Genomic DNA, 14,058 nt, shown 5'->3' with positions numbered 1-14,058 from the left:
GAGTGTAATTTATTCTTGTGATGGCAAAGCTGAATTTTGAAGGTCACATTTTTCAGAAATCATGCTGATATGCTAATTTGGTGACAAAGAAACATTTAATTTTATTATCAGTGTTGAGAACGCTTTTGCCGCCTAATATTTTATGGAAACTGTAATACATTTTTTCAGAATTCTTTGATAGATAGAAAGTTCTAAATAACACCATTTATTTTAAATATTATTTTATGACATTATAAATGACTTTACTGTCAGTTTTGATACATTTAATGCATCCTTATAGTATATAGTGCTGTGGTCTCAGTGAGTTTAATGCCGCTAAATGCTGTGGTGCATGATTAGAGCATTACAGGTGAAGTCTGGGCTAAACTAATGATTTGGACTGAGATCAGAAGAGCATTTTAGGTTATTTATTGGGGCCTCCAGTTGGACTGTAGAGAACAGGGGGAAATAAACTAATAGCCCTTCTTTTAATCTGGTGATTTAAAATTCTTCCTTTGCCAACGACTTACTGGAACTGTTCGTAAAAATGGCCATGTCATGGAAAACTGGAATTTTCCCCTCTTTCATTCTTTTAAAAGCATTTGGTGCATTAAATAGACATACTGTAACGTTCACACTGCAAACCTTCCTCCCAAAACCACCCAGATATTTCAGTGCCACTTCTATATTCGGCAACAGTGTTCATTTACATATACAACTCTTAAAGGTACAGTGGGAAAACAGCCCTAAATCACGTTTATAAGTAAACATAACACAAACGTTTTATTTTCCATGAGCATTTTTGATTTCAGCAGTGTCATAACGTCCTGGGAACAGATAGTAATATTGTAGCTCTGTTAGATGTGAATGTTGTACAACAGCGTTACATTCCCTGAAGCACTGAAGCTCTGCTTTCCATATGTTTCCCATGACTCCACACGTGTAGATGCATGGCTGTTTTTCCATGCCTGTCTGTGTGCGTTCATATCTGATGGCTTTGGTGTTTGAATGATAATTTTGAGGTCTTTAATTGCCCGGAGGGTGCAGGCTGGCTGCATCTCTTTGTGTTTGGTGGACGTTGCATTCACTCTATTTGTCAGCTGCTCTGTACATTATCTTTTTCATAAGGGACTCAGTCATGCATTAAACACTCAAACCAGAGGACTGAAAGTGTCTCTTCTGCTTCAGATGCCGTGATCTCAGTGTGCTGAGTTTATAATCTGCCCATGTAAATTAGAAGTCTGGGTTATTTTATTATCAGCGTTTGAGCTGGACATAATATGGGGTGGTATGGATCCACATCAACTGATGGCTGCCGGTAGAGGAAGCTGTTATTATCCTGTGGTTTCACCTCACAATCCTCATCTCATGTTTTCTCCTCAGGATCTCCACCGACGATTTGAGGGAGCTCCAGAATCTGCCAAAACCAAGGCCCTGCAGACTGTCATCGAGATGAAGGCAAGTGTGTTTGTGTGTGTTTGTTGTAAGTAAATCCCAAACTTTTGGGTTCTTTCTAAGTAGGACAGGTTGCTTTAAAAATAATGTTATCTAAATTGCAACTTTCTCATATGCCTGAAACTGTCATATTGGGTCAGTTTTGTAATTGTACACTACTGCTCAAAAATTAGTACGATTTTTTTTTCCCCAAAGAAATGTATGCTTTTATTTATCAAGGACACATTAAACTGATCGAACGTGACAGTAAAGACATAATATTACATAAGATTTCTGTTTCAGATAAATCCTGTTCTTTTGAACTTTCTGTTCATCAAAGATTCCTGAAAAAATGCATGTTTTATTTTCTACAAAAATATTAAGCAGCACAGCTGTTTTCAGCACTGATAATAAAAAGCAGAAAATCAGTATATTAGAATGACTTCTGATCATGTGACACTGAAGTACCGGAGTAATGAGGCACAGGAATAAATACATTTTTTAAATATATTAAAATAGAAAACCGTTACTTTAAAGTGTAATAATATTTCACAATATTACTGTTTTTTTTTCTGTATTTTGATCAAATAAATGCAGCCTTGGAGAGCATTAGAGACTTCTTTCATAGACATAAAAAAATCAACTTTTGAACGGCAGTGTATTTGTCCTCAGTATTTTTTGAAAGTAAAAAATATTTTAAAATGGTATTGCAAGACGTTTTGTATAGCCGAGATTAGAAGGGATCAACAGTATATCTGCACAATATCATTATCAACATTATATTAATTTACTGGTATCTGCCAATATTGATTCATTATTAATGCAAACTCATTTCCCATATTTTTACATTTTAGATTACCTTTGCTCATATAGATTGCCTAATGCTCACTTAAAAAAACACTAATAATTTAATCACAGTTAAATGTAGCAAATGTCTTTAGTAAATCTCAAAATGAACATCCATTTTTTTCTTACTGTGCATTATAAACTCGTGGTGCCTAAATTCAATTGTGGCATTTCAAATAGATTTTAGGTTGTCGTTTATAGGTTATCGACCGTAACATGAAAGCAATTATTATATTCATGTTTCAAACCAAAAGTTAAAAACACTTCTGTATAAAAAATAGATAAGACACTCCATTCCTCGGCTTTGTCTGTCTCCTCCTCAAACATCTCTGTATCTCTGCAGGACTCTAAGATCAGTTCTCTGGAGCGCAGTCTGAGGGACCTGGAGGACGAGATACAGATGCTCAAGTCAAACGGGGCTGTCAGCACAGAGGAGAGAGAGGAGGAGATGAAACAGATGGAGGTCTACCGCAGTCACTCCAAGTTCATGAAGAACAAGGTAGAACCTGCGGCTCATGGGAACTGCAACTGTTTTGTTTTGGTGCTTTTTTAACCTGTGCAGGTCACGAGTTATTTGAGCACAGATTTATTGTTTTTGACTCTTTGTTAGGGTTAAATATTACCAGGCGTCATGTGGTGTTGCTAATATTTACTCTAGCACTAGTGTTATGGTATGGTATGTATTGCAGCTAGATAAAGAAGCATAAAATCGCCAAAATTTTCATTTTATCTGGTCAAACCTGGCCACTTTTGACCTGTTGCATTTTTAACATTTTTTTATTTTTCCTTTTATAGTATTTTTTTTATTATTTTTTTATATTTTTAAAAATTAAGTATACATTTTATTTTTATTCTCTATTAAAATATTGTTTTTCTTTAGTAAACTTTCTGTTTAGTTTAAAACAAAATATTCCCATTTTAATCGCAGCTAATTGGCTACATCATAACCGCATGGCCTGTGCGGTGAATGCTGATTGGTTTGGATTGCTGATGACATCACGTGATCGTGGGTGATGTTTGGTTGGACGCAGGGTGTGCATGCGAGCTGGTGATTGGTGGTTGTTGCAGTAACAGCGCCCTCTCCTGACAGGTAGAGCAACTGAAGGACGAACAATGATTTTACCACATCCCCCATATTATTTTTCTTTCGCAACTCCAGGTGCTCTGGAAAAAAAATCAGTGTGCCCCTTGTTATCCTCCAGTATAGTGGAAAACTACATTTAGCAAATTTTGTGTTTGCATACATCAGAATATGTAGGGAAAAAAAATCTCAGTTTCACAACAGTTGTTCCCAAAACAGTTGTTATATATAAATATAAATTAAAAAATATGTTGTTATATAAAAAAATATATGGTATAAAAGTACATAAAATATTTAAAATGGCAGTTTTATTTTAGTATATAGTATTTATATAGTATTTATTAATTATTTCAATGAGCTTTTTATTTTTGTTTTCAGTTTTCATTGTAATTTTAGTTTGTTAAAGTAATTGTTATGCACTTTTTTGCTTTTTTACAATTGCTTTTCTGTCATTTTCTGTCAATTTATATTTTAGTTTGTTTATCTATCTATCTGTTCATCTATCTATCCATCTATCTCTCTATCCATCTATCTATCTTTTTTTTCCAATTTTATTTCAATTTTATTTATTTCAATTACTAAAAATCAATAATAGTGTTAGTTTTTGGTAACAATAACAACACTGCCTGTATGTATCAGTCACATTTTCTATATCGGCGCATTCTCTCAGTATTCTGATTAGTGGTCAGTCAATATACTGTAGGTTTTTCGTACTGATTGACCACCTCAGTCTTTGTTTTCCATATAAAATTCAGCTTAAACAGAACTTAAAAAGGAAGTCATAGCAAATGTGCTCTTGGACACAAAGACAAACAGTCCCAACACTTGACAGGATGATCAATGATGGGAGGGAACAGTGGAAAAGGTCCCAGGCAGTGAAGGGAACTGATCAAAAATATTCGCTTTCAAATCTCGACTGCGTATCAGTGGCCGCCTGTCGTCGCAATAACAGGATCGGTGGGCGGCAGTGGTTCAGGCCGGCGGCTGGAGTCTCAGGGTTTCTCTGATCAGGAAAGCAGAGTTGCCCAATACTGTGCCAAAAGGTCGGATGCCACACTAGACTCCCACGGTGCTTTTTACCCATCTCGCTTTCTTTGTTTGTAGCGCTGGTTGGAGTAGAGCACTAATGTCCACGAGGCTTGATCTTTCTTTCTCTATCACTCTGAATTGTCTCTCTCGCCATCTCCTGTGCCTGTTTTCACTAAGGTGACTGGCAGCCAGTAGAGTTACAGCTTTAGGCCATGCTAACCTGCTATAGCTGCCCCAGTGCATGCTGGGAATGTCAAGACTGTGTCTTTAAATTGGAGATGGACACTTGTCTGTTTTATAGCGTCTTAACTCTGTTACTGTCTGTTTATGGAAAATTGATTTAAATTTGTACTTAATTTAAATGCTTGTGTATCTTGCAAGAATGATTTTTTTTTTGTGGATGTTTGTTTTTTGTAAAAAAAGACTGAGCATTATGGAGTTTCATGTGTCCATCTTTTTTAAACTCAATACATCAAGTTTCCTATTTACAGGAATTGCTGTATGATAAAATTACCTGGTAATGATCTGTGTTTCTGCAGTGTTTAATTCAACGGATTTGCAATTTAATTAGTCTAATATGTGTTTAGATGACCTTAAAACAGGGTAAAACTCCAACGTCAGACCTGTCACTACAGATTTCATTCTGTTTTATGATTTTAAAGCAAAACATTGCTGCATTTACATTCTGCACAGGCTTTTTCGGGGAGATTGTGTTTGAGATTTGACCAGAGCTTCGATGTCTGGTTTGAAGGAGAGTTTGAGTTTTCCACATACTTAGACCGAATGTTTGTCTTGTACAGATTGACCAGGTGAAGCAGGATCTCTCCAGGAAGGACACTGAGCTCTTGGGTCTGCAGACTAAACTGGAGACGCTCACCAATCAGTTTTCTGACAGCAAACAGCACATCGATGTACTCAAAGAGTCTCTCACTGCCAAAGAACAGCGTGCTGCCATCCTGCAGACTGAGGTAAGAGTTACGTTATGGCAATGAATTGGCATTGTATGGTTGTATAAAAAAAGAAATTCCCATATTTGTGAATTATATGTCCCCTTTTATATATATATATATATATATATATATATCCAAGTAATCATTTTTGCCACTGACATATTTCTGACATAAGCTCATCTAGTTAGCCAGCTAGATAACTTTAGATTGTTCTTTTTTAAGTTTATTCATTGCATGAATTGGTTAAACTGGTTCACAGAATCAACAAATTGATCTAAATAAAGTAATCTTTTAAAAACTTACTTAAAAAGACTGGGAAGAAACTGAAAGCATAATAAGCATTAAGCCAAATTCATAAAAATAGGATTAATTCATAGCAAAAAAAAGGGGTTAAGTTTGCAAGGCGTAAAAAGATGTATGTGATCATCAAACACACCAATTAATTAATTAGCGGTACTTAAAATACAAAAATACTAGTTTTTTTTTAAATAAATACACCACCATAATGAATGTAATAAAATACAATTTATGTATTTGATACTCTTAATATATAAATTATTCACAAGCTTTATATTCCATTTATTATAATTGATATAAATAATGTTTCTTTTTGTCTTTTGTGTTGATGAAATGTTATTGTATTTTATGTATTTCCCTGCCTGACCATTAGGGGGCACTGTTGTGTCAAACATGTTATTTGGCTGTTGTGAAATTGTATGAGCATGAATGGCTTCTTTGTGTGCTTTTAATTCTGTAGTTAGTCTGTCATCACACTTTTTATCATAATCCAGTGTTACCAGTGCCAGCATGTGATTCATGGAGTTTAGCTGACGGTTAATGTCAGTATTACTGGGTTCCTGTACATTGTCATGAATAATACTGTTTTAATGTACAATAAGTGTCAGTTCATGCATCTGGATGAGCTTTGTGCCTGTGTATTTCAGGTCGATGCTCTGCGTTTACGTCTGGAGGAGAAGGAGGCTATGCTTAATAAAAAGAGCAAGCAGATTCAGGAAGTGTCAGAGGAGAAGGGCACCCTGAACGGAGAAATTCACGACCTTAAAGACATGCTTGACGTCAAGGAACGCAAGGTCAACGTGCTTCAGAAGAAGGTAAATGATAGACACCGCAGCAAAATTGTTTGTTGCTTAAAATCGAAATCGCTGTCGGTAGGAAATAAAACATTTTGGTCAAAACAAACTTTTGCATTGCGGCAGTGTATGCATTTGTAAACATCATTGCGCCCTTCAAACGGGTGTCATTTTCTCCTCCTGAATGTAGATGGCACTGTTAGGCCACGTTTGATGAGCTCTGGCGAAATGCTTGAGACCAGCCTCACCAAATATCCCTTTGTGTAAATTTATGATTTCTAAAAGTAGGGAAAAGTTGTGTTTGTGATGGCGACGGAGTCTCCTGTTCTCAGAAATGACACACAGGCCGTTAACCTCAGGCTAACAGCGGGCGCCAAGGTTTATAAGTCTGTTCTGCATCTTTCATATCCATGCAACAGCTGTTTGCTTCTGCCTCGAACCCACGTCAGATATACAGGAAGCCGTAGGTTTCGCCGTTCCCGCCGACATCGCTTTTCATCGTCAATATTTAGGGTGCAGCTTTGAACTTCATTTCACAATATACATACAATCTTTGACAGAAATCTGCGCTCAAACGGTGCCAGGTCCAAACTATCGCTGACATGTTTCCAGCTCGTCGTACTGTACTCTTTGAGTTTGTCAGAGGCTGTTTCCATACGGATTGTCTGTAGCTGGTCGTCCCATGAGGCAATGCTTCAGCGGTCACATCACATCCGACTATCAGTTTCAGTTCTTCTGCGCTGAGATCACAGGCTGTGCAAACAAGCCCCCCATCCGCAGGCTCATTAATCTTGAGTTAGGGATAGCCTGAGTGCAGAGAACCCACAGTGAGCTCACCTTTATTGGGAAAACAGGAAGTTGTGTATCTCTCTAATGGACATTCCAGGGATAATGTTGCAGATCATGCTCCTAAGATCGCTGTAACTTGTGTCATATGTTATTTTACAACCAAGTTTCCCAAAAAAGCACATGGATCATTTGCAATAAAGTAAAACTCAAGTATGTTTGCTTGAATGGCTAAAAGCTCTACCTCTTTGAATTACGCTCCTTGTTTACAGGAAGTGGCTGTTGACTGATAATCGTTACCTTGGAAGACCTTTTAAGGTTGTAAATTGTGATGTTTTTTTTTTCTTTTCTAATACAGATTTTAGGATATCGCTCAAGTCAAATGCTTTTTTTTGCAAGTTTAGTTTTATATTCATAAAATAATGTCTAAATGTGTTAAAATCCTTAGTATTTTTAAAATAACTACACACACACACACACATAGTATTTTAAGGCTTTTGTGAATTTTAAACAAATTCTTTTGTATACTTCCAGTATACTTCCATGTTTTATTAAAGTGAATTGTGTTAAAAATAAGAAAGCTCTATTTACATCACATATAAACAGATTATAGTGATAAAACAGTGCTTGCATACTTGCTGTTTACCCTGGAAGACCTTTAAAGGTTGTAAATAACTTTCTTTATTCCAAAAACAGACTTAATGATACCACTTTAATGTCAAATTCTTGTTTTTTGCACGTTTCTTTTTTTTGTTATTGTTATATTCATAATTTAATATGTACATTTGTGAATTTACTTTACTTTAAATTATTATTATTTTTAAATAATATATGTAACATTTAGAAAAAAACTTAAATTGTAAATTGTCTTATTAATGTAATTTTTTTTGAAGAAAAGCACATATAAGCAGTTTACAGTGTGATACAACTGTGCTTACATACTTTGTTTTTGAAAAAAAATAAAAAACTAATTTAATTTAGGAGTGTTTCATATATGAAGACCTGACACTCTCTAATCGTTGTCTTTTTTCCCGTTATTGTTTTAGTTTCTTTTTTTTTTTTGTCTATTTTCTTTCTCTATTTGTCTCAACCGCTTTGCTTCTCTTCACAGTTTGAGTCTGAAAGCCTCTCGGAGTCATCAGGGGCACGATGAACTTTTTTTTAAAGCCAAGTGCTCTCCCAAGCCACAGAAAGAGAAACATTTAGTTTCCATTATAGTGCCTGAGCCACTCTGTATTGCCCCAGAGTTGTTCCTAATGGCCATAACACATTGAGACAGTGCTGTGAAGGTATGCATGGGGCTTCTCAACAGGACACCATTCAACGCACAGGTCAAACACGAGAAAACGACAAACTGTACAGAGCATGCAGGATTACATCCAGTGAAGAAAAACTAGAGCATATGTATCATTTTGCATTTTTAGACACCTTTATGTTGCAGAATTCTTCTATAGACGTTTTTCCTGAACGTGGAAGTTATGCATGACTCTTAACCAGAAGGATGCTTTGCATTTCCGGTCTCCAGTGTTTCTAGTCAAATTAGCGTATATTCCGAGCTGATAATCTAATGTTAATCCTATTTAAATGGGTTCCTATGGAGACCGGAACAGAAGAGCATCCAATCCGTAGTTAGAATTTGTAATGGCGGCACTCATAGTTTACTCAGAAAAAAGGTCTGTAGAAGCCAAGAATTTATCATGTTGATACCTTTGAACATTTAAGACTAAACTTCCTCCTCAGGTCGCCTAGACTGTTTATGGAAATGTGTGATTAAGAAATAAATATGATTTTGGCATCACAACCATCAGCTCATTAACATAAGACTTCCCACATTTATATAAGTCTGCAAATTCATTAATTAGAAACTTGCCCTGTCTTGATAAATGATTTTTGCACTGCTTAAGATGTCAGCCAATCATAGCAGAGCTCATTTGCATATAGAATTCTGCAAGATAAAGGCTGCATCCAATGTTTCTCATTTCTCAAGTATTCAATTTCGGATGTAGCCAAAGTAGCAAAGAGTGCCTGTTTAATTCCAAGGGTTAGTGAGAGTGGAAAATATAATGTAAAAAACAAAATTCGGTCTGTTAAACTTTGAGTAACATTACAAGCAGACTTAAAAAAAAAAAAAAATCAAATGCTCCAGACGTGTAGAATATGGCCTCTAAATAAGCTACACTGTTTAGTTCTTTCAAACAACACTTAACACTGTTACATTTGCACGCTCAAAAATGAGCTTTGCTAGACGGTGTGTGTCTGTGTATACAAGTGAGTAAATGAATAGATACACAGTGTCCTGTGAAGTATGCATTCGTTCTCAGAGGAGGCCTAGCTTGGGCTGGTTTCTTTTTTCTCACACTCTCCTTTAATGTCTGAACATAATTTTTTCTGTCTCTCGGAGCTGTTTGGCTTTGTAATTGTTTTCCCAGCGGCTCTGGTTCAAGTGCGAAGCTCTCTGCCTTCTCAGTGGCACCGTTTGCCTGCGCGGATGTGTGCGAATGCGTGCCGAACGGAGCAAAACACCTCTTCCAGCGGCAGCCGAGAGACTGGGCCCGCTCTTTTCCTTCTTTGTTTATATTCAGTGTTTTGTGTTTAACCGAACACTTACCCTTTAACAGCCTGGAAAATAACAATAATTTAATTTGCAACTGTCAGATAAGGTGACAGACAGATCCACAGTGGAAGCGGCTGAACTAGATATTGAAAACAGCGGTTTGGATGGGAATTCTTTTGCAAGTTCACTGCAGGACAGGCTGCAGAAAATAACATTTGTTAATGCGAGGAGGGCGGAATACAAGACACAGTTCAGCAGAACTCGCTCAAGTATGTAAACTCCAGTCGAATGTCTTGATGGAGAGCAGCTCTCTTTGGCATGAGAGGGTCGCCAGAGACATTCTGTCTTATGGATGAAATGTCCTGTTTTTTACCATGTCTGGGGGTTTTTAGCATTATTAAATCCAACTAGGGTTGTGCTTAATAAAAATAAGGCTATCTGCATCTTATTTTGAAACAAAATGTTTAAATTACAGCGCATTAATTCTGTTCTTCAGACCACACCAAAGAAATTAAACCTGTTTGTTGACTTTGCGGTCAGAGTTTCGCTCTATCCAGATGTAATAAACACCCAATATTGAGCGTTGCTCAAGGAATTTGTCTGCAAACTTTCGAAACACAATCCGGGACATTGAGGTTCTTGCAAAACTCTTTTATTGAGACGCAATTTCATGAACCTCATGAACTTTCAGCAAATCCAGCAACTATATTTTTCTTAGAAGTAACAGCCTGCTAACTTCTAAACAAACTTGACACTTTGACGACATAAAACTATCGTCAAGGTACAATGTGCGTTGGACTGCACTGCCGTTCAAAAGTTTGGGGTCAGTATGATTTTATGTTTTGAAAGAAATTAATACTTTTATTGAGCGAGGATGCATTTAAAGTGATCTAAAGTGACAGTTAAAGGCGTTTATAATATTATAAAAGATTTCTGTTTCAAATAAATCCTGTTATTTTGAATTTGCTGTTCATCAAAACATCCTAAAAAAAAATGTATCATGGTTTCCACAAAAATATTAAACTATTTTCAACATTGATGATGATAAGAAATGTTTCTTGAGCCTCAAGTCAACATATTAGAATGAATTCTGAAAGATCATTTGACACTGAAGACTGAAGTAATGGCTGCTGAAAATGTAAAGTATATTAAAATAAAAATATATTAAATAAATAAAAAAATTATATTTTATAGTTGTAAAATATTTTAATTAAATATATGACAAATATTACAAATATATTAAAATCCAAAATGGTTATTGTAAATTTAAATTTGAAAACATTTACTGTATTTTTGTTCTCAAATGCAGCCTTGTTAAGCATAATAGACTTTTTCTTACCAACACTAAACTTTTGAACAGTAATGTACAGCAAACCAAAAGAGTCATCATTGTTGTTTTATTTTAACAACAGTGATTTAAAATCCATACAGCGGTTTGTGATTGACTGAAACCAAGTTTTTAGTTTTTGCGCCAGTAGAATTGAGAGTTTTACTTCATTAACAATGACTCACCGTACATGTAACGTTTCAACATGTATTATGAAGTGTATCGTATTCCAGTATTTCATCAAAGGATGTCCCCATGCGCATTCGCAGAGGGTTTGGGCTAAACCCTGAACATTCACTGACCCCACAACCGCCCCCGTGGATGAAGAGCTTCCAATTTGCTACACTTTTAAAGGCTGGTTCAGAACGCAGAACGACTGTGTGCCTTTTTCCCCCTCTTCTTTTCGACGGCTAAGGGGTTGAAGAAGGCTAACAGGCTTAGCACCACAAGGAAAGCCTCTTAAACAGAGCGTGTCGGGCCTGAGTTGTGATCTTCTTGCTGAGAAAGAGCCTCTTACATTGTTTGTTACTGTCCTTCAGTCAAGAGAGAGAGAGAGATACACAGACAGAGAGAGCAGAGCTTTAAGAGGGTGCATGCTAATAAGTGCCTTGTGTTAAAATAGTGATAAACCCCACATCAAAAGGCCGAGAGTCTTAAGCCCCTAGCAGTCTGATAGAGAGAGAGAGAGAAAGATCCTCTCTGCTTTCGACTTAATTGAGGGAAAGAAGTTCTACAGAAGTTTCTAATTAATGGGCACTTCCTCCTCTCTCTCTCTGTTTCTCTCATACTCAGACTTTTCAATTTTAAAGTACTTCAATGTGTTCAAACGCGTGGAGACAATGCAAAATAAATGCAAATAAAATAAAGTGCAAGTTGTTGCAATAAAATCTTAACATTTCCATACTCAGACTTTTCAATTTTAAAGTACTTCAATGTGTTCAAACACGTGGAGACAATGCAAAATAAATGCAAATAAAATAAAGTGCAAGTTGTTGCAATAAAATCTTAACATTTTAATGCTACTAAAATACTTAGAAATTTTATTTATTTTTATTGCAGTAACTGGCCCCTTATTTATTGTTGTGCAAAAATAAAAGTTCACACATTTTTTTTTTAAATATACATTTTAAATGTAAACAGAAATGCGGTAAAAAAAGAGTAACATTGTGAAATAATATTACCATTTAAAATAACTATTTTCTTTTTTTAATACATTTTAAAATATAATTTATTCCTGTGATGCAAAGCGGAATTTTCAGCCTCATTACTCCAGTCTTCAGTGTCACATGATCGTTCAGAAATCATTCTAATATGCTGATTTTCTGCTTTGCTGAAACATTTATTATTATCAATAATTAATATTTTTGGATTTCATATTTTCAGGATTCTTTGATGAATATAACGTTTAAAAGAACAGTATTTATTTGAAATAGAAATCTTTTGTAACATGAAATATTCTCAATTTAATGTGTCCTTGCTCAATAAAGGTAATAATTTGAATCAGAAAAAAATATTGTCCCTTATTCTTATTAAATATTATTTTTGAATGGCATTGTTCATATCTAGTAAAACAAACAAACAAACAAATAAATAATAATAATGATAATAATAATAAATTAGGTTACAGTAATTGCAATTAACATAATTATGTATTTATTTATTTATAGTTTTAGGTTTTAGCTTTACTGTTTCAAGTGGTGGTGCTTTAAAAGCGATGCATTTAGAGATGCAGTCCAACAGTAAAGCTCCTTCAGAGAAATTACGTCTGTAAATTCATGCCCTTTAAAGCGCTTTAACTACAAGCAGTAAAACTCCGACCACCTTGAACTTTTGAGTAAATCCAAATAAATGTGTCCGATGCAATTTATTATATAAAACTAATGACTCAGTCACACAGTGGAATTTTCCTCCTGCTGTCACTTTGTATCAAACGAGTGCAGCTAAAGTCATGTGATCCATAACTAGTCAACACAGCCCTGGCATGTCGACTACTGCCAGAACTAATCGACTAGTTTAGTGCCACCCCTAACATATGGTGATCAAAGCTGGAATATAAATTTTGACAATTTTGAAAATTAAGGAAAATCTCTTTCTGTGTGGGAGTTTGCAGACACAAAGACTGGCGTCGTGCCACTTACCTATCAGGTCTCACCCACTCAGGTGCCAAACTCCTCACACTCATTTGCATTACTGAGCAGCGTGTGTGTTCGACGCCACCCATTCCGCTTCAACAAACCTCTCGCAAATGACACGGGATTCACGTGTGTGTTGCTAAATAAATCCTGACAGGTGGATCAGGACCCTTATGCAAATTGGCTACTTATTTATTTATAAATAAATGAACATGAAAGATTGATTTGAGCTTAAATTATTTTTTTATATGAGCAAAAAGAGACAGCAGAGTGGTTTAAGAGACTACACTGTTAAGAATGATTTTTTCAGAGCTGTAAATAAAAGATTACTGGAGTACGTTTTACAAGAAAATACCATCTTTCTACTTCAAAATTTCATGTTTAATAGAATGTGCTACTTGTCTATTTATATATTTATTTATTGCAATTGTTTGTGAAATGTATTCGCAATTTCTGAGTGAAAATTGTTTCGAAGTAAATCCTACAGCATTTTGGGAATATCATGAAGTCATGAATAGGGTCAGTTACACTGAAAAAAAATTACTTGAATTAAATTAAATTTATAAGTATTTGTAGCATTTCTGAGTGAAAATTGAGTGAAAAGAAACACACAAAAACAGTTAACACATTTAATTAGACATAAGTAGTAAAAAGACTATATTAGTATTTTCTTAAACATTGTACTTCAATAATACTTGTTATAGTAAATACTGTTGTGTTCTTTATGCAAAAAAGGCAATTTCAGAATGCTGTGTTTGACCATTAAAACCAAAAACTGAAATTAAAACCATTAAAAAATGTTTGTTACTTGAAATAAAATATTTCAGCTATATATATATATATATATAT

General features: G+C 35.2%; 1 protein-coding gene across 7 annotated transcripts in view; it reads left to right on the top strand.

Moving 5' to 3' along the window:
• The window catches only part of erc1b (ELKS/RAB6-interacting/CAST family member 1b), a 231,614-nt gene that overhangs the window by 34,069 nt on the left and 183,487 nt on the right, over positions 1 to 14,058 (top strand). For all 7 annotated transcript variants that reach the window (XM_016447524.1, XM_016447521.1, XM_016447523.1 and 4 more), the window contains exons 4-7: positions 1,363 to 1,437; positions 2,603 to 2,758; positions 5,170 to 5,337; positions 6,264 to 6,431. In XM_016447524.1, the coding sequence (XP_016303010.1) occupies positions 1,363 to 1,437; positions 2,603 to 2,758; positions 5,170 to 5,337; positions 6,264 to 6,431 (567 nt within the window). The remainder of the gene's footprint in view (positions 1 to 1,362; positions 1,438 to 2,602; positions 2,759 to 5,169; positions 5,338 to 6,263; positions 6,432 to 14,058) is intronic.

Source organism: Sinocyclocheilus anshuiensis, unplaced genomic scaffold, assembly GCF_001515605.1.
Source record: "Sinocyclocheilus anshuiensis isolate Anshui unplaced genomic scaffold, SAMN03320099.WGS_v1.1 scaffold283, whole genome shotgun sequence".
Lineage (NCBI taxonomy): Eukaryota > Metazoa > Chordata > Actinopteri > Cypriniformes > Cyprinidae > Sinocyclocheilus > Sinocyclocheilus anshuiensis.
The sequence above is the reverse complement of the archived record's forward strand: the minus strand, read 5'-3'. Positions and strand labels throughout refer to the sequence as shown.